This window comes from Rutidosis leptorrhynchoides, unplaced genomic scaffold, assembly GCF_046630445.1.
Source record: "Rutidosis leptorrhynchoides isolate AG116_Rl617_1_P2 unplaced genomic scaffold, CSIRO_AGI_Rlap_v1 contig74, whole genome shotgun sequence".
Taxonomy (NCBI): Eukaryota; Viridiplantae; Streptophyta; class Magnoliopsida; order Asterales; family Asteraceae; genus Rutidosis; species Rutidosis leptorrhynchoides.
Window position 1 is genome coordinate 27,480 of NW_027266868.1, and position 23,968 is coordinate 51,447.

The window sequence follows — 23,968 nt, forward strand, 5'->3', positions numbered from 1 at the left end:
TTTACCAGTTTATTTATATATATATATAATTAAATGTAAATAATTAAAACCACATGACGAGAAGAGGAGCCCCCAGCGAGTTTCTAACGCTGACAAATAAACTCCAACACCAACAACACATTCTCTCTCTCTCAGCTGGAGAGATACCAGTCACAATACACAAAACAAAAAACCTTCTTCTTCCATTCAGATCTCTTTTTTCCGTTCATCATAGATTGACCAAGATTTCAATTGTACATGATATTTTAGTCTCCAAACAGTGTGTGTGAGTGTGTTTTATAATTTTTTTTTTAATTAAATTAAGATGAGGTGTAAGAAGCACCCGGTGGATGTTAGTAGCAGCGTCGGCGTTTGCGCCACTTGTCTCCGGGAACGTCTCTTAGCTCTTATCGCCGCTCAAACGCAAGCTGAAGCTAAATTAGCCTCCGCAGCAGCCGCTGCCCTACACGGTTACGCTAAATCAGACGCGCCGCCGCCTCCTCCTCCTAAATTCCCTCGCTCCGTCTCGCCCTATGTTTCCAGAAGGAAATCAGGTGACGTCAGCTCCGCGGCTCCAATCCATCACCATCTCCCTAATCAATTCGATCCTCGATTCTACAGCACGCCTCAGGTGGGCCCTACCTACAATGCCATCAACGGAGCACCTAGCCTGACATCTTTGAGATCTTGCCGGAGGAAATCGGCGAGTGGGAAATTGTCAGCTCTGTCGATTTTCTTTTCCAAGTCCAGATCCAGGAAGCCATCGTCGATTTCGGATCCTAATAATAATATTATTATTGACCCGAGTATTGTTTCGTCTCGAGATTCGTATAGCAATGAACATCCATCCTCTTCGTCATCGTCTGTATCGGCTCCGTCTCCGTCATGGCTCTCCTCCATATTCTATCGCCGTAAGAAGCAATCGCGGATGGATGATCATTCCAAGCCACCTCCCTGCCGGAGAGTCGATCGTGGAATGTCGCCGGAGAGTGACGCCAACGAAGACAATTGCAATCGATCACCGTCAGAAAGTGATCACACATCGGAATCGTCGCAGGGAATGAGAAGCACGCCCTCTACGGTGGCTCCGCCGTCGGCGGCGAGGCGGTCGCGTCCGTGCCAGGTCAAAAGCATGTCGAGCCTGGCGTTTTGTTTGAGTCCTCTGGTGAGAGCTAGCCCAAACCGGCACTGGAGCCAGAAAAGCGGTCCGTTGGCGCCTGACGTGCCATATTCCGGCGAGCTACGGGGCTCTGCAAAGCCTCACATTGGAACTGCGGCGTCGTATTGCGCCAACAGGTCTAGGAAGCTTGCGGATTTCGGGAGGGTGAATCACAACCGTTGATTGCGATTTTTGAATGGAAGTACGGTTTTACCCCTTGTTCATCTTTTTTCCCCTAACTTTTTTAGTTTTATTTTAATTTTGGGTGGTGGTTGGTAAATTTATTGCTCATAATTTACTTGGTAATGGGGAGTGCTGGAAAAGAAAAAACGAAATACTAGTCTATAGCCTTGTGATGTGTATATTGAGCTTTTATCAGTATAGATAGATTATATGATACATTGAATTAGAATAATACAGCGTAATTAAATTATATTTCTTTCCCTTTTATTTTATTTGGATGGTTTGATTTTTGGATTCATGAGTCCGTGAATTCATTCGCAAAAAAATATCAAATTTGACAAAATTTTGCATGATTAGTTCCTTTATCACTCCCATATTTTGATTCCCATATTGCAACTCAATTATTATGATAAAATTCTATCATGTTTATATTTTCCTCTTTTTTTTTTTTTTAGTCTTTATGTTTATATTTTCCATAAATTTTAGACATTAGGAGGAAAATAATGATAGGATGATTGAACAGTTGCGCAATTTGCTAAGGAAAGTTCAAATATCTTCTTCTTGGCGATCATTGTAGAAGGTTTGACTTGTAAAATTTAGGTATTATGTATTGACAACGATGTGAACTCAACTAGTTTTAGAAAACGATCAAAAGGAAGGAAACTGATAATGGGTCGCTGGTCTCAATTCGAATAACATTAATTGTGTTTCTTACATAGGGGGCGGAAGGATGGTGGTGGTGGACTTTGCTTGCATAGTAAAAAAATGAAGTGATGAACTAAAATTTAAGGGACAAATTTTTTTAAAAAAAATACTACCTTCGGTTACACATGAAACAAAAATAGAAACATCAAGTATTTTGATATGAAAGTATTATATGTTTATTATAGAATGTTCATTGTGCTCCATAGAAGGATATAAAATTTGATATATAACTCAAAACTTTTCAATTTTTTTTTTTTTAATCTCAACACTTTTCAATTATATTTCTTTGTTAGTGTCTAAAAATTATATTTCTTTTGTTAGTCTAAAAAAAATATTTTTGATACTCATTAGCAACATGATGCTAAATAAAGTTGACTTAAATGTAAGAGCAACTTCTTTGCTAGTCTCGATCTTTTCATGTCCTGAAAATTGATGACTTGCAGTAGAGTAAAATGAAGGGATTTTGATGTGGCACATGAAATTCCAATAATTTTTCTCTCCGTCCCTACTAGTAGGGATCGTCCCAGCCAATTTGTCAGCCAATCAAAAGACTCTTTGTCAGAATTTAATTAATTAAAAACCACATTACGCACATTCAATTCTTTAATGGTAGGAAACTATTTTCACTATTAAAACTAACTAATTTTATTTATTAAAAGTTGATTACTACTAGTCCCGTATATAAAAAAATAAAAATTATTTTTTTAATTCTAGATTAAATAACATCATACGCACTTATATAAAGCGATCAGTAAAGACAATTTATTTATTTATGTATAATTTTATTTGAGTCTTGTATGTAAGTTTTTTTTCTTAAATTTCTAGTGTATGTTGAATTTTAATTATTGATTATTGTAATATATTTTTTTAAGATATTACAATATATATATAACAATAACAATAGCAAAAACAATATCATTATTTTTATACTATCAATTATTTAAATATTTTATGTTAATGTTGTAATTATGAAATTTAAAGCTATATAGTGAATGGTCCTAATTGTAGATGAGTCCTAATTTTTTCTCCCACTATATAGGACCAGTGATCGGATGCTCTAACTGCCTTAGGGTGAGGGGGTTGGTGTGGGATCCATGGAGTTTATGTTTTATGTGGACCGAAATTGAACCGTGGCTTAGGGTGCATTTGTTTGCACTTATTATGACTCTTAATCTGAATTGGACAGATGTAATCAGATTTTGATTTATTAAGAACGTTTGGTTTTTTAAAAAGTTAAGTACTTAATGACACTTATTATCTCTTATCAAATCAGATGTGAATATATCACTTAATGTCATTCAGAGGTAAGACGTGCGCGTTTATAGCTTGCTGGTGTGTAGTGCACCCTATCATACGGACAATCTGGGTTCGAACCCTATGACCGATTTTTTTTCCTTTTGTTTTCTAATGTACTTCTATTTATTTTTTCTGAAAAATACTAGTATTATTTATGTTCAATAGTATATTCTCTTCCTTAATTAATTATTTTAAATTAAAAAACAACTTTCTCTTATGATAATTTTGAGATTTCAAATTTACATATATATATTATTATTATTTCAATGAATATGGTTTTGGTTTTTCTCTTTCGCTATTTTTAAAACATATTTTTATTTCTTTTTTAACACTATGTTTTACCCTTTTTCGTTATTTTCTTAAATTAAAAAATCATTTTCTATATTAATTTTAAACTTATTTTTTATATTATAGTTATTAAAATTATTATTCTTATAATATAATTATTTAATACTTATTTTTTAATAAATATTTATAATATTAAAACACATTCAGATGTTTAAAAATAAACAGTCTTAATAAATTATCATTAAATTTTAAAATTAATATTTTAATATTTAAATATATATTCAGATTCAGACATATTAATTTTAACAAAAATAAATGCACCCTTAGTTTTATAAATCAAGTAATCAACGGTCAAAGACGAAAGGGAATGCCTGTGGCTCTCACGAGAAAACGATAGTCCACTTATAGGGAACCGTAATTTCTTCTGCCTTACTAACAGCGCAACTGCAAAAACTAGACTTGTGTCGTGGCAATCATTAGTACGCTAATTACTGTATTGTTGTATTAATTAGAATATCTTGTGCGCTGGTCCCAATATTTACATGTGATAAATATTAGAACTAAACATGCAGTGAAATTAAATATGAGGACTCTGATTTGACGTATAAAATTTTAAAATCTTTTCTCTCAATCTCTCCGAATAAGGACGGTCCCAAAAAAATTTTAACCAATCAAAATCATTTAATGTCACAATTTAATTAATAAAAAAATACATTACCCAGTACAAACTTTATAAGTTAAAGAAACAACTTTTTCTAATAAAACTAATTAATTTATAATAAAAAAAATATTTTTTCTACAGTTATATAAATTTACTAATACTTAAAAATAGTGCATTTTATGTATAATTTTGTTTGGATCTTTAAATAAGTTTTTTTACTGTGTTAAATTTTAATTATTGATCAGTGTTATATATATATATAGTGATAGAAATCTTATTACATTATTTTATATATCAACAATTATATTAGATATATTTATGTTAAAATTTTGAATTATAAAATTTTGAATTATATAATGGAGTGAACGGTCCCAATTATATATAAATCTCAATTTTTCTCTCTCATTGTTTTTTTTTTACCTCAATTATTTAACTCCATATTTGAGTATTCTATGCTTCATATATAGGAGAATATGTTTTTTTTTTCTTTTAAATATTTAATGATTCAGAAAATATCAAAAGTCTTTTATTGATGGCAAGAATATGATTTACAAAATGATTTTGTGATTATAATGTGGTCTTATCTGTAGCAAGTGTGTAGTACTGGATTTCAGAGTGTCTTTCTCTATACATGCTCCTATGATATAATCGCTCTAGAGTTTTAATGAGGCATGGTAGGAGGAAGATGAGGATGAAAAGGACATTTTGATAAAGTTTAGGGTGTAAAAAAAACATAAAATATAAAAATTTAAATGGATATATATAAGGGTATAATAGATAATTTATAATTCAGATTTTTAAAAATAATATTTAATAAGAAAAAAAATTTGTCAAAATTGACAGGGACCGAAAAAGGACCGGAATGAGTAATAAATTTTGGTCCACTATAAGATTTCTCACGAAAATGATAGTCCACTATATGATTTGGTCAAGGATATCGTAGAGTCGTTTACAATTAAGGATTTTATTAGAATTAAATTTTGGCAAGTGTTTTTGGGAAGTCTGTATATTTTCAAGTGATTTAGAAGCTTCAGTCCTACCACAACATATTGTAGTCTTGTCCAAAACTTTTTGGTAGGAAAAAGATACTTCTTCTTTTCATGTGTTGCGATTGCTTATGATATTCTTTCTCACTTAAATCATCATTTTCTTTGCGGTACCAAACTATTGATTTAAAGGTAACTTGTATATATATGTACGTCTCAAAGGTTTGATAAAAAGAGAGACAGCTAAATTAATGTTCCGTAGGGTTCTTTTAAAATTTTACTAATGCAACTCTACTTCAAATTACTTTGTAACATAAGTCGGGTCAAACATCGTTTTATTTAGAATCAAAATCCAGTGGACCAAGCCTTAAAGTAAGATACTCGATTAATTTAGGTTCTTTGCTTGAAATGAAAAGATCAATCTGAGTTTCCCAATTTATCTTTTGTGTTGTTTCAAGATGCTTCCAACTGGTCAACTGGCCAAAAACATAATCTCTTGCAGTTTGAGGTTTTCATCCTTTCCTATTAATTTTTACATGTGGGACCAAACACCACTTCAAAGTTCAAACATTCAAACTAACACTTAGAAGCTTCTTCTTCTTGCAAAGCCTAGAAAAGGAAAGCAGAAATATAAATAATACCTAGAGATGAAATAATTCCAATATCAAATCGTATTTCTTTTTTTGGATCTGATATTGACTGACGGTATTCTGAGTGACCTATTCCTACCGAGCTGAATATGATTATCGCTAATTTTCCTACAGTTAAGCTAGACCAAAATAATTGATTTACAATTTTGACTAAAACTTGTGATGAATAGAGAACTTTTCAACCTTCACCTTCAACAAACATACTTATAACATAAATATTAAAAAAAATTATTTTAAAAATGACTAGAAAGTCGAACATGGAAGAGTTTGAATGGAGGGAACCGTTGATTCCTTTAGAAAATTCGAGTCTACCGGCCATAAATTGAAGTGTAAAAAATCAGGGATTCAAGAGTGAGTTAGATTTGTACAGGGACTTATATGATTGGAATCCAGAAAGTTAAATGCTTAACAATAAGCCTAACAGAGTGAGTCAAGCCCTTGTATGATTCCATGTTTGGCATTGTTCAAGCATATCTCTTCCAAATTGGTACCCTCGAACTTTGACGGGAATGTACGAACCAGAATCCTCGACCATATAACATTACATAAAACGGAGTTTTTATATAACATTATTTAAATCGAGTTTTTCAAAAATTGCCGAACTGAAACAGAATGTACGACTTCTAGCCAAAAGATGAGAGTCAAAAAGAAACAAAGCAACATAGTTAGAATTAACCCAACTAACCATCTATGTCTTTCCTCTCTCACTCAAAATAGTTCTTTTCAAAATCAACTAAACCGAGAAAGTACTGTGCTACAGAAACTGTGATGAGGCAGTAACTTTACATACACTCTTGCAAAAAAGTGTAGCTTAGATTGATCGATGATTTGGTTCTCTCTCAATTCAACAAGCACACCCTCCTGATTGCTGCTGTGCTTGAGATGAGTTGGTGTTGGAGGACCTAAGATTAACATCAACCATATCTTCCTGTTTTGTTGAAGACAGTGTTTCCATTCCAGGCAAAGCTGCTGCAATCTTCCTAAAGAGTGGCTGAAATTTTGACCAAGACAACTCACTCAATAAGGTTGCTTAAAAAAGTTTTACTGGAAAATTTTAGAAGTAGATTTTTCAGCAGAGGACAAAAAACTGGAGTCGAAACCAAACACCGTACCTTTATGTTAAAGCCAGCCTTAGCACTAGTCTCGATAAACATAACATTCAGCTCACGACCTTTGGCCTCCCCTTCCTCAATTGAAACTTGCCTGCCAAGCCACAATTAGGCAGTCTAGTTATAAACACTATTTGCGACCGGTGGTCACAAACTAGTACTGCTAGCCAACATTTCTTAGCCAGGGAAATGACCAACCCAATTCACAAAACTTAAATGAACAGAGTATGGGAACAAAAGTTGAGCTTCAGTTTACCTTTTTTCCACGAGATCTGTTTTATTCCCAACAAGGACTATGATAACATCACTGCCCCTTTCAGTACGGACCTCTTCAATCCACTTGGCAGTATTTAGGAATGATTGTCTGCCTAATCCAGCACAAAAACACTAAATAATTGACACTTTAAGAGAAAATTCCCACCAAACAGAAAATAAGTATATATAGTACATAAAAGTTTGCTGTTGTGAGACCACCAATAAGAAAAGTTGATTAAAAGAGAGATTTTGAAAACTGGTCACTCAATAGGGTCATAGATGGACAACTCCACTATTATAAGATTCATCAAGAACTCAGTACATAGCTTAGGCAGTACCTAGGATCTCAATCAAAATGCATTGGTTATGTTTGGCTAAGAGAACTTTTTAAAATATATTTTACCACGAAAAGGTAGTATTTGTCTCTCCAGGTACATTAAAACATAAATGTAAAATGACTTGCGATAATTGAAGGTTCTAAGGCAGAAAGAAGAAGAAGTTGGATATGGAACATACTCGCTACATCATAGACAATGACTGCTACAGAGGAATCTCTAATGTAGCTTGGAATAAGACTCCTAAACCTTTCTTGTCCAGCAGTATCCCTGAAATAAAAATTCAAAATTTAACAAAAGAGACTAATTGAACAGCAGATAAAAGCAGATTCATCAAAGAGCACAAGCACTCGAAAATTTATGTTTGTCAACATAGAATGCATGAAGACACAACATTATGCACGAATGTAAAAGCACACGTATCATGCGTCCATGACATGGAGAGAACTCATGCAAACCATCAAAGAAACACGTCCTGATGAATACAGTAACTTAAAAGCATTAAATACTAGGTTCATTCCTACTTCACCAAATGTAAATAAATCGCTCAATGTCGCAGCAAGCTAAACATAAATGCAACACAACTCGAAGAACTAGATCCAGACATTAAACAGAAGTCATCAAGCTTTTTGAAAAACACGGCTTTCAAAAATTCGTCCAACCTAAGAGAAATTGCCACACCACAATCTAACTGCCAAAATCATGTAGATGGGATAATTTTGCAATTAAGAGAAACCCCAAAAAACATACTATCATCTGCAACATTTCAGAGCGTGTAAAAGAACAAGAGGTGGTATTCTCACCAGAGCTGCAAACGGACAGTTCGATCTTCAAGGTACATGGTCTTTGAAAGAAAATCAATCCCAATGGTAGCCTGATCATCATGAATACGAAACATAAATAAGATCGGGGAATGCAACAAGGTGTTGTGATTGTGATCTCAAATCTCAATAAGACCCATATGAATGAGCGAATAATCAGATTGAAAAGCCAGATCAACGAACCTGATAGGTGTTGTCGAATTTGTCGTACATGAAGCGAGTGATGATGCTAGTCTTGCCCACAGATTGATCCCCCAAGAAGACAAGCTTGTATTTGGCCAAAGCCGATACCGGAGCCATTTGATTCCGATCTTCACTCACTCTCTAAGGATCTATGCTATCGAGATCTCCTCTCCTCCCAGTTGGCTATTGGAGGTGGGACCTTCTTTCTAGCTCGCGAGCTCCCTCTGTATTTTTTCCTGCGTTAACAAGGAACCAATATATATTTTCTCTTTTTTTTTTTTCTCTTTTTTCTCCCGTAGTAAGATCTTTTTTTTCTTCTTATGGTCAAAGTCTTTTATTTTTTATTTAATTCAAAAAAATAAAATCTTTTACTTTTTGAAAAAAAATCGGTTTTTTTCCTAGGGCATATTTATTTGTCTAGATACATTCTATAAAATAAAATTGAGCTATTATGTTATCAATAAAAATCGAGTTATTATAATTTCACGTTTCATCGTGGAATGTAATGTTAATACTGTATATTGTTAACATCAAAAAGATAATGTTAATATATTGTTTTTTTTTTAAAGTTAGTAAAGCGCCACTAATCATTTATTAGCAAAATTTAAATGAACTAAATCAAATATATAATTTGATAGTTTTTTAAAAATAAAACACAATGAACTAGCAAGGTAGGAAGAATTGTATTTTGCCAACATCCAAATATATTGTTATTTTCAAAAATAATGTTTTCCTAATTTTTTTTATATACCTAATACAATAATTTATCCATCTAAAGTTCGCTCTCCCAAAAATCGAACTCATGATCTAAGAAACGTCTTAACCATTGAGCCACGTTCTGGTTGGCCAAATTATTATTTTTAAAGTTAATTATTTTCTTAAAATATACTCTTAATAGGATTAGAGTTAGATTTTTTTAGATTTATTTTAAAAATTATATTTAATTTATTATAGATTCTTAATTATACTTTATTAATATATATTTTTTTAATTTACTGAAAAAATATTATTTCTTTTTTCGAAGAGACTTAAAATAAATAGAATTCGTATAGCAGACTCCAGACGATAAAACCGAATGTTGTTATTGTTGGTCTAATCTTTTGCCGTACGATGTCCCATTTTGTCTTTGGTTATGATTCATCTGGTGATGACTGCAAAGTCGTCAGGATTAGGTACTTGGAGCCGAGATAGGATTTTTTTGAAAGATACGGGGGTGGCAAGAACAATTGCTTTATCAAGCAGGTTAGAGGACAAGTCTGGAGCTGATGCAGGTTGCCTATTCGTTGTTTATAGCTTGAAAGAAAATTCTTGTAGGAAGGGAAGCATATAATTTACCTTACTAACTTTTATGACCAGAGTTACATGGATACTTCAACTGCAAGTGTTTCAGGGAACATTCACTTCCTTGTGGCTCCACTTAGGGGTAAAATGGAAGTTAATATGATTGCGTGTTTTGATTTATCCAGGGAGAGCTTCACTATGATTCTGCCATTGCCTGATTCTTTGCTTTATAGCGACCTGTATATGACAGTGTTAGGAGGCTGCCTTTGCATTATTTCGTTTCGTGATGAAGCAACGAATGGAGGTGAAGATATATGGGTAATGAAAGAATATGGTGTAAAGGAGTCTTGGACGAAGCTGTTCACTGTATGATCCTAAGACGAAAAAGATGAAAATTGTCAGAAAATTGAAAAGGGCACTGCCGAAAAACTTTTATGCAGACGTCATGGTTGAGAGCCTTGTTTCACTAGAGGTCATGCAATAGGAAAAGAAGGCGCAGGCAGCAACAAAAGAACAAGTTTGCGTGTTAATTTTACTGTTGTGAATTTATTTGGTTGCTCGTCTTTGCTAGCTATATTAAGTATCCGGTACCTAGTGGTCTGGTTGTTGTTGTTTACTTTTCTATGTTGTAATTATATCAACAGAATCGGCTATTTTCTAATGATTAGCTATTTGTGACCTTGGCTGTGCCTTTAAAAAAAATTGCAGTATGTTGGCTTAGAACTTCATATGTAGGCTATAGTAGTTCCTAATTAACATTAGGCAACATCTCGAAACAGCATAGGTACTTAAATGAGGTTTTGATGCAAGTATTTAATGACTGCATTTCATGGAATGGTTTGAAATGTTGGACATTTGTCAAAGTTATCTTGGTAGCCATTGCGGGAGCAAAGAAAAGTTGGTTTAATTTTACTCTGCCAATATCTAGTCTAATATTCCATTGCAGGAACATATTATAAGTAAAGAAGAATATCATCCATTACAAAGATGCAAAACAAAAATAGTCTTATTGGTCAAACTCTACTTCTACCCGACCATAGCTAACAAATCACTCTGTTTGCAGAAACAATGTTTTTTTGCTGTTCCGAAATCAACTTGCAAGAAGCTTCGCGTTCAGAACAGATTAGATAAAATTATAATACGGTGAAAGATTGGAAACATGAAGTGATTTAAACTGGAAACATTAAGTGATTTAAATGTTAACCTAAGTTCGTATACTTACATCATAAGCATTTATGTCTGAGAAAAGAACCTGAAAATAGAAAACGTAAAAATTTTTATATAGGCACTGACTTATTGCAAACAAAGATATATACAGTGCATTTGGTACTACCTTGTTTCCGGCCTGCACTTCCCCGTAGTGATGAATCCTTATATAGACAGTCATATGCTGCAACATACACTATATTTTTTAAAAAAATTTATAGTATACTCAATAAATAATTTTGATTCGAACATTTATGAGTTAAATAAATTTAAGTACATAAAATTCAGATACCAAACATAAGTTACTATTTACACATCAAGTCATATAGTTTCATGAATTATCATGAATTATACTAATATTTCGACCCTCTAATTACCTAACTGTGATATCATCTTGAAAATATATATATATATATATATACATATACACATATATGTATTAAAATGTTTATAGTGTCAAAAACGATTTTATTTATTTTCTAGTAAAATATTTTAACATATGTTAGATTTTTATTGAAAGTCCATCACTGCTTCCCCGTCAAGATCAGAACCAACAGATAGTATTTAAATTGAAATCAAATTGTTAACAATAAATTCGTCAAGCATTTGAAAATAGATGAATTCATGACCATCTATTCTCACCTCGCCCATTAGATAGCGCTCAAATTTAACGGTTGACTTCGACAACAGAATTCCACCAACAGATTTCAAAACACAAAACAATTTAACAATCACAACATATTAGGAGTAAATCTATTGGCAATTGCCACCGATGATTTAAAATAAATTATAAATATGCATGTAGAGATTAAATAGTTTGATGTAGCCAGTTAGTATAGTATGTGGCGCCAATTCAAAAGGTTCGAATTCTTTCCTTTGAACTTTACTCTTATTTTTTCTTATTCTTTTATTTTGGGCTGAGAAGTTATGTTCTGTTTTGGGCCAGATGGGTTTTTATTGCATTTAAAACTGTCCATTCCTCCATTTTTCCTTCCTTTTTTTACTTTTGGACATGGAAAGTTAATTTTTTTTTGAATGTTTGGGCCAATAGAACTGTTATAGAAGTCATTTTCAAATCTGCAACATATTAAATATATCTAACTTAATAATTACTTTTATATAATTAATGTTTTAAAGGATTGAGCATAAATTTTTATTAAAACATTTATGCCAAACGTATATTTTTTAAAAATAATCTTTATTGTTTAAACAAATATATCTCTCACTTACTAATTAATTTTAAATTTTTAGTGTAAATGTTTTAAAGGATTGTATCTCACAAATTTTATTATATTAACTAATTTTATTTTAATTGAAAATAATTCATTTATTTTGTTTATATATTTCGCGATTGTAAAGAAAGAATATGATCACTTCTTAATAAAAAATGCGATGTATAATAGAAAAATTTTCACGTCGATATATTAATCATATTTTGTCCCCGATGCAAAAAATTCCTGGATCCGCCACCGCAACATGCTCTTGTACAGTTACATCGATCACCGATACGAGAAAACGTAATGGATGGATATGATGCCATACCTCTGGCAGCTGCTCAAGTCGAACAAGAACTCTATCAGCTTGTGGAACAACCTACAAGACCCAATGAGCTATAATTAACATCTGCATTTCATTTACAGAAATAAAAAAGATATACATTATTATTACATATATGCAAGACTCAATACCTTGCTTGGCTCCCATTTGCTAGAAGTAGAAATAGCACCGACTCTCAAAGAATTTGTTCTTCGTCCTAGCCCTGTTCAAAACATACTGTCAGAATTTCATTGCATCGAAATTTCCAGCTTCTAAAGCTCTCAACAGCCCAACAACTCTGAGCGGTTCTCAATAAGGCTACAACTCGGAAAGGTACTCAACAACACTACAAGACGGAACAGTTTTAACAAGTCTACGAGCCGGAATGGGTAGTTCTCAATAATGGGGGCAGAAATTCAATGTTCTGCCACAGAATAAAAAAGGGTTTGGAGAAGATAGACCTTGTTGCGTATGGTTTGAGATAGAAGGACAGTAAGTAGTCTTGCTGAAAAGGATTGGTTTTGGGACTGTAACGAAAGAAAGCGCCATGGATTGATAAGATGAAGAAAAACAAGATTAGATGATTACAGGATAGTGAATGTACCAAAAGTCTTGTTCTGTTCGAAAACCCAACTGGACTTACTGTTTACTCCTGACACGTGTCACATTGTGGTTTGAATAGTTCCAACTTCCAAGTCTTTCCTCCTCTGTTCCTGGTTTTGGGCCAAACTCATTCAGTTGAAACTTGATGGGCTTTGTTGCATAAAAGACAAAGCTTTTGTCTTTGGCATCATCACAAGTCCATCATGTTCTAGTTTGACATTTTAATTCAGTAGCAACAAAGAATAAATTTTGTAAAACTGGCATGCCATTTATGTACTACTACCCAATAATTGCTCAATTTTTTTATACCATCTCCTCTGAAAAATGAGCTTCCTAAAATTGTCTAAGATCGCTAATTGAGGCCAATCTCTCTTTGCAACCTAACGCCACAAGTATCTGCATATGGTTTCAATTTGGAGAAGAATGGAAACTTTTCAGAGAATCAGCTAGTTTTGGTGATTTCAACTACCAAAACCAAACACTAATTCCTGAGAAGTCACATAACTCATTGCTTGCATAGTTTTAACTTAAAACTGAACAAGAAATTGGCGGTCGGCTAACGGTTATCGATTTCACCGATGGGTTTCCGGTCCCTACTTTTATTTAGGACTAATTCAACCAGATATTAGAATTGAAATTTATCGATAAAAGTTAGAAAGTCGTCGACAATTCTGATCCCCTACAGTGAAACGATATAGATAAAACATATATAACTGACAAATACACATTTAAGACTTTCACGGAATTGATGGAGAGTGACAAATGACAATCTACATACTGTCCAGGTAGGTTCAATTCCAAGCAAGCAATAAATACAAATCGATCGGTGACCTGAATTAAATTAATATCAGCCTACGTTGACTGACTTTTTAAACCCTGGATTGGGAAATTGTAACTGATCATAGTATAGATTTGACTTTGACGAAACAAAATCCAAATAGTAATCGTGATCGGAAATTTTCAATCGTCTGATTTTCTAAAATATGAGTACGTGTCACTACCTAGTCCAATCAATCGTTTTTATCTACACTCCATTTGCAAATATGAAATCGAAAACCACTCCTAATTTTGTTCGCTCCACTCCTAATTTTGTTACATCCACTCTATTATACACCGGTAATCACATGGCAATCAGGCTGGAGAAAGTAAAACGCCAGAGTGGAAGGATGTAGAGAAAATGAAAACAATTACTGTCATACCCCTGAGAACCACCTGAACATTTCAGTGATTTCTTCTCCGACACGGTTTGCCTCCAAGTCATTGATTTCTCCGGGGAAGACGACGATATCTGCGGTGGTACGACGGCTGCTTCCTGAGAAGAACCTGCCGGAGAATGCACGAGAAGACACAGAGAGCCTGTCCACGTAATCCTGAAGCCAGTTGTTCCTTCCTCCGCCAACTTCCGCGGCGAGGTTCCCTTCCGCTGTCGCCGCTTCGGTCTCCGCTTTATCTGAGGCATTCCTCCGGTGCGTTTGGTTAAGGACAATCTCGGCTTCTTCTTCTACGATGTAATCAAAAGAACCGAGTGAATACGAGCTGACTCGCGACACGTCAAAATCGATGGAGGCCGTTTGGCGGCGGCGACTTAACGAGCCGATCTGAAGACGGAAGCTGTTATTTCTTCTCTCGTCCGAAGACGGAAGCGCGGCCTTTGTCTGCTCAGAATCGGATGGAATTAAAACCGATCGACAGAGTGGACAGGTCTGGTTAGTCATAAGCCACGTGTCGATACATCCGACGTGAAACGCATGGCAGCACATAGGGAGAAGACGGAGCTGATCCTCGGCCTCGAATTTAGACAAACAGACGGCGCAATCGCCGGTGTTGAACGTCGACGGAGCGCGTCGTGATGTGACTGATGCAAACGTGAAAATCGGAAGCGATTCGATGAGCGAATTGAATGCGGCGAAATCAATTTTGGAGTTTTCCGGCGAAACTCGACGACCTGAGTGACGGAGAGAGTCTAGTGCTGCGACAGAGGAAGCGGCGGAGTTTACGGTAGACAGGTGACGGATGCATCTCCGATTGAGGAGGCGGAGGAGAAGGCAGATTCCGACTGAGATTACGAGCGTCGACGTCAAAATCAGAATAATAATCGTAATGCTCGGACTCAACGTCGACGACCACCACGAAGACGAAGATGCGGAATCACCTACGGAATCAGCTGTTTCATTGTTCGATTCTCCTCCTCCCGGTGTCGTCGCCACCGCCATTAAAATGGCTAATTCAAAGACCATCACTGCTGATAGTAGAAAGAGAAACGTAAGAAATGGAGTTTTTAAGGGAGTAATTTTTTTTCCCCAGTTTTAGCTGAGAATTAGGAGCTCCCCTGTTCATATAGATATAGGTAAGGGAAGATCACGTGAAAGGCACGTGTATGAGTATAATGATGTGGCAGTTTTTAATTGGTGAGATTTTTATCAGTTGGTGTACGGGAGATGACTTGCTTGCATTATCGGTAATTGAGATTGGTCGGGTTGGGTTGATCTGGTAAAGAGACTGAGAGCTCTCAGCATTTATAACTTCCAGGGATTTTAAGTTGGCCGTTTGGAAGAGTACGGATTTTCTTATCGAATTAAAAAAGTCCGATTGCAATTTTCTTATTAAAAAAATGTTTGTTATCAGCAGGTAACGAAATAAAATAAAATTATATAATCAATTTCATACATTCATATTTATATCGATATAACAAAGATATTTGGAAAGAGCAAGAAAATGTTGGTTTGCCTTTATCCATGGAGAAAAGTTAGTTGATTATTTATTTTATTTTAATAAATTCATCCGGACATGATATACCATGAATTCTTCTCTAAATTCTTAATCAATTCGACCAATTATATTGACAAAAAATTACAAATTTATATCATATTTTCCAATGCTAGACAGAAATTACGGGTTGTTTTTTCAAAGGAAAAAACTATAGTTCCATTTTGAAAATAATTCTATACTACGTGAGGACCATGTGGCTATAACCATTGACCATTGCACCTAACCCAATGAAGCTAGCTGCTTGCATTAATACAAACAACATTATCCGCAAAAAATTCATGAGTAATTTCGAAACAGACTTTTAATTAAGAAGTTGATCTCTAGATAATGTAACAATCTCGTTAACACAAATGCTATTAATTACTTGTTGTATGATTTAATATGCATTGGATAATACAATAAGCGAGCATGACTCCCTCATAATCCTAAGATCAACAATAAAAAATGTAACTTAATGCAGCATTACACCATCATGAACTCCTATATTAAAATTATAATATAATGCAAAAATCAGTTGGAAGTTTATAATATAGACTGATGATACTTTCTATTAAAAAAAAAAAAAAGAAAGACTGATAATACTTTCTGATTTTTTATTTTCTAAAAAATTGAAGATAAATATCAATGTTGTGGTTAAAAAACTTAAAAGAATTGGATGTATTAAGTTAAATATATGATTCTATCTAATCCATAAAATCACAAAAGTGGTTTAAAATTAAAACCCTATCATAAACTTTAATAGTTGAGTATATATAGTATAGGTGAACAACTTTGTTTCTTCAAAAGGCCAACTTACAAACAAAACTTCCCGTACCACTAAATTCTTGAAAATTAAATAACAGCCATTAATTCCTTTTGGACTTTTCTCAACAACTGAATCCATGATACTTAATGTTAAGATATACTTGCAATTCTCCGCCTTAATTAGTTTTGGTTCTAACTAAATCACCTATAAATTTTGAATGTTTATATATGATACAAATTACAATATACTACCCAAAATTAATTTTGGCTCCAAATCGATTTTGATGCCGTCCGATTCGAGAACCCAATAAATTAATCCAATCAGTTTAAGATAACTTGTAAACAAAAAAAAAAAAAAAACAATTTAGATACCTCCATTTCAAATAAATTTGTACACATAAATGAAATATAAATATGGAGGGACCATAAAATGGGAAAAGGAAATTGTTGCCATCGTAAAATCAAAGTGAATAAAGCTTTTAATTTTGTCGATGTCTAATATATGCCAATATACTGGGGACAAACAACTAGCTCAATTCTTTGTTGACAATAATGTCAATGTCAGCAATCCTCGTACGTTATCATTTCAACCTAGCTCAAATAGATAAACAAACTACGTACCAGTGTCCGAGTTTTCATTCTGACAGTATAGAGATGATCAGAACATGAGGAAAAACTATAACTCCATAATTCTAAACAATAAACAAGTCCATCAAATAGATAAAATGTAACTACATGTATTTGATACATATCATTAGCATTACAAAGTTCCTAAACCACTGTGTTGTGTAATCTGCTCTATAGAATGTGACGCTATATGGAATTAATCAAGTTGATTGAACAATTTGTCTCAGCTGCCAAACCCAGAAGTACATGATCCCAAATGCACAAAATATGGAGATGGACAATAAGGGTACAAAAGGAAACTTATCTCTGAGAAGAATAGTGTGCAAAAACTGACCATATAGCTCAACATCGACAAGACCAGTCAGGTAAGTCTTCATTAGCCAACCAACGGTAAAAAGATCGTCCAATATTAGGAACACTAGGACTTCTTTTCAATTTTAAATTATTGCCTTTTTTGTTTGCTGGCACAATTGATTTAGCTACAATGGGAAATTTGGCAGAAAATCCAAACCACATCAGAAGGCATTGTAACAGCAGTACCAGCATTTTCATTGCATATTCTTGAACTTCGTACAGAAGTGGGAATAGTGAGTAATAGGATACTCCATGAAGACAAAATATCAAATTTAAAATTAGCCTGTGAATCCGGTAAACAAATTTTCAATACTGAAAGGAGAATTCAGATTTTTTGAAGAAAAGCTAGGAAGAAGAGTACTTATTGACAACACGAAAAAATGCTTTGCATCTTCCAATCTCTCCACTGCAATTATAGCAAGAGGGATGATGAAGTGTAGTGTTGCTTTTTCATGGACATGCCACACGAAAACAAAACCGCATGTGTAAGCATGCACAATCCATCTAACCATCATCCGTGGTTGGGGATGTTTCCAGGCTCTAACAAGGCAAGGCAATAAAGCAAGAATAACAGCAATGAAGGTTGTCAGGGTGTTATCTGCCATATCATTGATTCAGATAACACAAATCAGATCTAGCCATAGATGACTAATGAAAATCTAAATCTGTGCCAGAACATCAGCGTCAAAGTAATTGATATTTACAATTTAAGCTTTACAGGTCTTTTTGAATTTTACAAGTACCTGAGGTAATGCGGCGAAAGGTGAGGAATCTCCCACTAGGCCACCGGTGAATGAGCCGGCGTCTGAATGGTAAGATGTAAAATACCCAAAAATTGGGAGCCCAATATGCATGGCAAAGTCCCCTGCCAAAAGGGAACATACGGCGAATGATTTGTTCAATCTGCAATTGAAGAATACAGTAATAAGGCTCTTGAAAAGAACATGCATGGTGATTATATATTTTTATTTGCAATCTAACAAGAACTCTTATCCGAAAGGAAAGATTTTGATTAAAAGACTCTAGCATATGGCAAAACGAAACTGATAACAGTGACAGTGAGAACATTTGCGACATGGCAAGGACTGAGAAACCACTTGTTTGACTGAGCAAATGCAATGAGGTCACGATTTTGATCAACAAATTAATCTAACTACTTCAAGTTAGCCTAATCATGAAGGCACAAAATGCAAAATCCTGAAGTTCTCAAAGAGGATAATAAACTGTACCTGCCCATGGTACAGGAATGGACTGAAATGTGAAGAAACAAGTATTTTGCACCAGAACTATAGCTAAATGTGCTGATATCTTTAATAAGAAATGTCATAGTCAGAGCTCATCTGAGCACAATAACCGAGTTTCATATCAAAATCCCATCCATGCACAAGATTATTCTACAAAAATTACAAAAGTAACTTTGAAATGAATCCATGACTATAAAGAATTGACCTTTAAGAGAAAGACATAAACTTGGATTTTGCAATGCATCTCATAAGTCATAACTATAAGACAGATAACAATTTCCAGTATGAGGTGCCAAGCACAATACCATGCTGATCTTGAAAAAACTGGAGCCATACCCTCAACAAACTTTTAAATATACAGATACATCAAATTAGGGGATGAACTACCTTTTTCAAATACTCTATTTTAAAGGTTTTATTCACCTTTTGCGTGTATGCAGAATTAATTGTATTCGAACATGTTAAGAGGATCATCAGATAAACTTACCCAGCGCACAGTGGCCCATCACTGATATTTGAACACCTTGTACTGCCTCTGTGGTCATACACTCTTTTGCAAAGAGTTCCAAATTTTGCATGAGTACACAACTACCAAATTCGAGCATTTTGCATGTAGTTTGGTTCTGATCAACTATCTGTGTAGCATTTCCACTCCAGTCAAGATCCCACCACCCATCAAGACTGCCATCATAATGGATTAGGATAACAGTAAAGTTCTCTGCAAGAAACTGAATTCAATGAAATTAGAGAAACTTCATTCAGGTAGTACCATATTAACAGTAGACTATGATAAAATGAAATACCTTTTGCACAATAGTATCAACGTTGTGCTTTTGCTTTATGCCAACTGGCATTGCTAACAAATTAGTATGACTCAGAACATATCAGCCAATACATAAGTCATAAAATATCAGAAACTTTATGTCATCTGATTGTATGCTTCCATGGGGCAAATTAGATAAATCGCCGGAATCCAAAGTAGGTTCCTAGCTCAGAGCATGGAAAACCAGATTCAGAAGCAGGCAGGAATCATAAATAAAAACCAAGAGAAAAATGCAATATCAAATACAACATACAAGATGTTTCAGTAAGAAATAAGAGAGAGAGATACCTCTATACTATCAAAAGGATGCAAAACCCTTCCAAACCTCTGCCTGGTCTCTTTAGTAGCTTTCATCCTTTCCTGAACATTGAAATTCGCAAAACATGGTTCCCTAATCCTACATTCCTCCTTAACCCCAATTATCATCTCCCTCGAGAACGACCGTCCGATCTCCAAGAGGATCGATCTGCCCTGTAAGGAGACAGTAAAAGCAAACCCGCAAGTCCGACGGCGACGACGACGGTTCGGAGATGATTGGGTGGAGATGAGACCCAGAATCGCGAGCTACCAAGAAGAAATCGATCGATGTTTTTGAGTTCTGAATGTAGAGAGTGACCAAAAATGGCGTTTTTCTATCAACGTGAATATTATGATATGGAAGGGTAAAATGGACCCAACACTTAAATAACTGAGGATAATTTTGTCTATTCGTTTTTATATTATTTAATGCCGCGCCTTCTCGTTAAAGCTAAGCCCAGTTCTCTAAATGGGCTTTTACAGGAAAGCTTAACGAATCTTTATCATCCAAACGCCTATATGAATTTTTATCCCTTTAAAACTCAGTCTCGGATTTCTTCCGCCTGCAACTACCTCCGTCTCCGATTTGATCACCATTCACTTGTTTAACTGGAGCTATACGAAGCTTAAAAGTTCGACGGAGATCAATCATTGGCAAGGAACATCGGATGTCGGCTAGCATACCCCGGATGCGCAAATGCCCAACGCCACTGAAACAACATTTCGCTTGTTTAACTGGAGCTATACGAAGCTTCTCATCTCAGTTGACTAAGGATTTGAGTAGATATCACAAGTACCTGAATCAGTTTTCCCCATTCTGTGGTACACGCATAAGCTCAGATTCTTTGAGCTACTTAAATTTCAATGAACAGCGTAGGATTATTGTTGGTTTATCCAAAATTATCAAGCAGCGACCTGGTTCCTTATTGAATGATTATTTTTCTCCAGATTCGCTTGTAGACATTATGAAGTTGTTAGAGACCAGGGAGACTGCTTTTGCATTCTTCAAATTCTCGTTTCGAGATGATTCCGATAGCATAGTTAAGTCCAGTTGTATAGTAGCACATATTTTAGCTGCTGAAAATATGAGGTTTCTAGCTCAAGATGTGATATCTTGGGTTATTAGTCGAATTGGAGCCATTAAGAGCAAAGATTTGGTGGAGTTTATGTGGAGAAGTCACTATAAGTATGAGACGGATTTCTCAGTTCTTGATACACTAATGCGCAGTTTTGTGAATGTTGAAATGAATAAAGAAGCATTAGACATTGTGGTTAGGATGAGGGATCTGGGTGTGAGACCGAGTCTATCAGCAATTTCGGTTCTTTTTCGGCTGTTGCTTAGAGTTGGTGATTATGGCAGTGTGTGGAAGTTATTTAGGGATATGATTCGTCTAGGGCCTGGACCTTGTACTTATATATTTAATATGATGATTCTTGGGTTTTGTAGAAGAGGTTGCATTAGTATTGGTGAGAGTTTGCTTCATTTAATGTCGAAATATGGGCGTCAACCAGATGTTTATGCTTACAACATAGTCATTAGTGCTTATTGTAACAGGGGCCAAACTATATATGCTCTTGGTTTAGCGGATTTGATGATTGAGAGTGGTTGTAGACCAAGCACATTTACATTTAGTACAGTTATCAGTGCATTTTGTAGGGAGGGAAATTTGGTGAAGGCAAGGGAGATTTTTGACAGTATTGAGGAGGTCGGTATTTACCCAAATGTTGTAGTATACAACGCACTGATTAATGGTTATGTTAAGATGAGGGATATTGGTCAAGCAAACGCACTTTTTGGAGAAATGCAAGACAAAGGTGTAGCTCCTGATTGTGTCACTTTTAATACTTTGGTTGCAGGGCACTACAAATATGGGAGGGAAAAGGATGGGGACAGGTTGTTGGGGGACTTGTCTCAATCAGCTTTGCTTCCTGCTCAGTCTCGCGATGATATTTCTGTTGCAGGCTTGTGTTGGGCCGGCAGGTTGGACAAAGCAATAGCGTTGTTAAATGAATTACTCGAGAAAGGAATAACTCCAAGCGTATTTGCTTTCAATTCAGTAATTGCAGCCTATGCCCGGGATGGGTTTGACAATAGCGCCTTTAAAGCTTATGAGATTATGGGTAAACTTGGTCTAACTCCTTCGTCTTCTACGTGTAGTTCTCTTCTTATGGGTTTGTCTAGGCAGGGAAGGCTTCAAGAAGCAAAAATCCTTTTGTATAAGATGATAAAGAAGGGGTTTCCCATAAATAAAGTGGCTTTCACTGTGCTTTTGGATGGCTACTTTCGGATTGACGACATGGATGGGGCAAAAAGTTTGTGGAATGAGATGAAATGGATGGGATCATTTCCCGATGTTGTTGCTGCTTCAGCCTTCATTGATGGACTTTCTAAGGCTGGTCTATTGGATGAGGCATATGAGGTATTTCTGAAAATGTCGGAAAAAGGTTTAGTGCTAAATAATTTTGCGTACAACTCTTTAATACTCGGGTTCTGTAAGGATCATAATCTGCGTGAAGCATTGACATTGGAAAAAGAGATGAGGCATAAGGGTCTTGTTCCAGACATCTTTACCTCAAATATTGTCATTAACGGGTTTTGCAAGCTGGGAAATATGAAGTGGGCTATGGATGCATACATGGATATGCATCGGATGGGGCTGACTCCAGATATAGTCACATACAACACTTTGATCAATGGATACTGTAAAGAATTCGACCATGTTAGAGCCTTCGAGTTTGTAACTAAAATGTATGCATGTGGTTTGGACCCCGACATCACGACGTATAACATACGGATCCATGGATTTTGTAGTAATCGAAAAATAAACCGAGCCGTGATGCTGCTGGATGAACTTGTTTCGGCAGGTGTTGCTCCAAACACAATAACGTACAATACTATGTTGAACGGTGTGTGTAGCGACATGCTCGATCGTGCGATGATAATTACTGCAAAATTGCTCAAGATGGCCTTTGTTCCAAATGTTGTGACAACCAATGTGCTGTTATCTCAATTCTGCAAGCAGGGGATGCCTGAACGAACATTAATGTGGGGTCAGAAGTTGAAGGGCGTCTCTTTCAAATTTGACGAGATTTCTGATGGCATAATGGCTAGAGCCTACCGTGATATTCAAGATAATGCTGGATATTTTACACGGATGTCAGGAAAGGGACTCTTCTTGGATTTCCTTATGTACATTACTTATTCTTATCTGTGTAGATATAGACCTTACAAGAATTCGAGCCGTGATCCCCAAAAACTTATCGAAATTGGTTCCAGTTTACCAGGACTTTGAATGAAGTGGGTTAAATCGAGAGCCTACAGGGAAGCAAAGTATGGTGATGATGTGGGAATTAGCAGACGCTGAAGGAAATCTCAATGATCGTGATTTGCACCTGTTCAAGGTAAGGTTTCAGCTGGTTTTGAATCTGTGGTTTTTGTCTCATGACTCTCCGTCTACAGTATATTATTAACAAGTGAAAACAGCAAGTTGCAGATTTCTTTATTTTCTTTTCTTGTTTTGTTGTGGATATTATTCGTTCATTTCTGAAGTTTTTTATTTTCTAGTTGCCATTGGCAGGCTTTATACAGTCAATCTTGCGAGAAACGTCTGTCTATAAACAGAACTTCATGAATGCTGGTTTGTTGGAAGTGAACAGTGCAGCTGTAAAACAGGTATGTATTTATGTCTAACTCTGTGCTAGTGCGACCATATTAGTGATGGTAATACGTGTTCAAGTAACAGTTTCTCTTTCGTTGCTGCCTTTTATTTTTTCTAAAGATTTAGAATAATAACATCTACAGTTTCACAACAATAATTTCATTTTCTTTTGGTGTAATTATTGTAGATGATACTACATGTTCAGCCCATGAAAA

General features: G+C 35.1%; 5 protein-coding genes across 5 annotated transcripts; 2 read left to right on the forward strand and 3 right to left on the reverse strand.

The window, feature by feature from the left end:
- Positions 1 to 304: 304 nt before the first annotated feature.
- Positions 305 to 1,321, forward strand: LOC139885060 (uncharacterized). Its single transcript, XM_071869013.1, has one exon. The coding sequence runs from the start codon at positions 305 to 307 to the stop codon at positions 1,319 to 1,321; it is 1,017 nt and encodes a 338-aa protein (XP_071725114.1).
- Positions 1,322 to 6,751: 5,430 nt separating this feature from the next.
- On the reverse strand, positions 6,752 to 8,727 carry LOC139885058 (ras-related protein RABH1b). Its single transcript, XM_071869011.1, has 6 exons — positions 8,611 to 8,727; positions 8,410 to 8,480; positions 7,788 to 7,876; positions 7,273 to 7,384; positions 7,020 to 7,110; positions 6,752 to 6,898 (listed from the first exon to the last, which is right to left on the reverse strand). Exons 1-6 carry the CDS (start codon positions 8,725 to 8,727, stop codon positions 6,752 to 6,754), a joined length of 627 nt encoding a protein of 208 aa, XP_071725112.1.
- Positions 8,728 to 10,981: 2,254 nt separating this feature from the next.
- Positions 10,982 to 13,182, reverse strand: LOC139885061 (10 kDa chaperonin 1, chloroplastic-like). The gene is made up of 6 exons (XM_071869014.1): positions 13,095 to 13,182; positions 12,786 to 12,856; positions 12,640 to 12,690; positions 11,225 to 11,281; positions 11,114 to 11,143; positions 10,982 to 10,996 (listed from the first exon to the last, which is right to left on the reverse strand). The coding sequence occupies exons 1-6, from the start codon at positions 13,180 to 13,182 to the stop codon at positions 10,982 to 10,984; spliced, it is 312 nt and encodes a 103-aa protein (XP_071725115.1).
- Positions 13,183 to 14,429: 1,247 nt separating this feature from the next.
- Positions 14,430 to 15,449, reverse strand: LOC139885063 (E3 ubiquitin-protein ligase ATL4-like). Its single transcript, XM_071869015.1, has one exon. It carries the CDS (start codon positions 15,447 to 15,449, stop codon positions 14,430 to 14,432), a length of 1,020 nt encoding a protein of 339 aa, XP_071725116.1.
- Positions 15,450 to 20,783: 5,334 nt separating this feature from the next.
- LOC139885064 (uncharacterized) lies at positions 20,784 to 23,387 on the forward strand. Its single transcript, XM_071869016.1, has one exon. The coding sequence runs from the start codon at positions 20,784 to 20,786 to the stop codon at positions 23,385 to 23,387; it is 2,604 nt and encodes an 867-aa protein (XP_071725117.1).
- The last annotated feature ends 581 nt before the right edge of the window (positions 23,388 to 23,968 follow it).

Excerpts from the sequence above, each read along its gene's own strand:
- LOC139885060 (XM_071869013.1), top strand. The coding sequence starts at position 305 with ATGAGGTGTAAGAAGCACCCGGTGGATGTTAGTAGCAGCGTCGGCGTT.
- LOC139885058 (XM_071869011.1), bottom strand. The coding sequence starts at position 8,727 with ATGGCTCCGGTATCGGCTTTGGCCAAATACAAGCTTGTCTTCTTGGGG. Across the intron at positions 7,111-7,272 it reads ACAGATCTCGTGGAAAAAAG|GCAAGTTTCAATTGAGGAAG; the intron begins GTAAACTGAAGC and ends GTGGCTTGGCAG. Across the intron at positions 6,899-7,019 it reads AGGCTGGCTTTAACATAAAG|CCACTCTTTAGGAAGATTGC; the intron begins GTACGGTGTTTG and ends TCAAAATTTCAG.
- LOC139885061 (XM_071869014.1), bottom strand. The coding sequence starts at position 13,182 with ATGGCGCTTTCTTTCGTTACAGTCCCAAAACCAATCCTTTTCAGCAAG. Across the intron at positions 12,857-13,094 it reads CTCAAACCATACGCAACAAG|GGCTAGGACGAAGAACAAAT; the intron begins GTCTATCTTCTC and ends TGTTTTGAACAG. Across the intron at positions 12,691-12,785 it reads GCAAATGGGAGCCAAGCAAG|GTTGTTCCACAAGCTGATAG; the intron begins GTATTGAGTCTT and ends TGGGTCTTGTAG.
- LOC139885063 (XM_071869015.1), bottom strand. The coding sequence starts at position 15,449 with ATGGCGGTGGCGACGACACCGGGAGGAGGAGAATCGAACAATGAAACA.
- LOC139885064 (XM_071869016.1), top strand. The coding sequence starts at position 20,784 with ATGCGCAAATGCCCAACGCCACTGAAACAACATTTCGCTTGTTTAACT.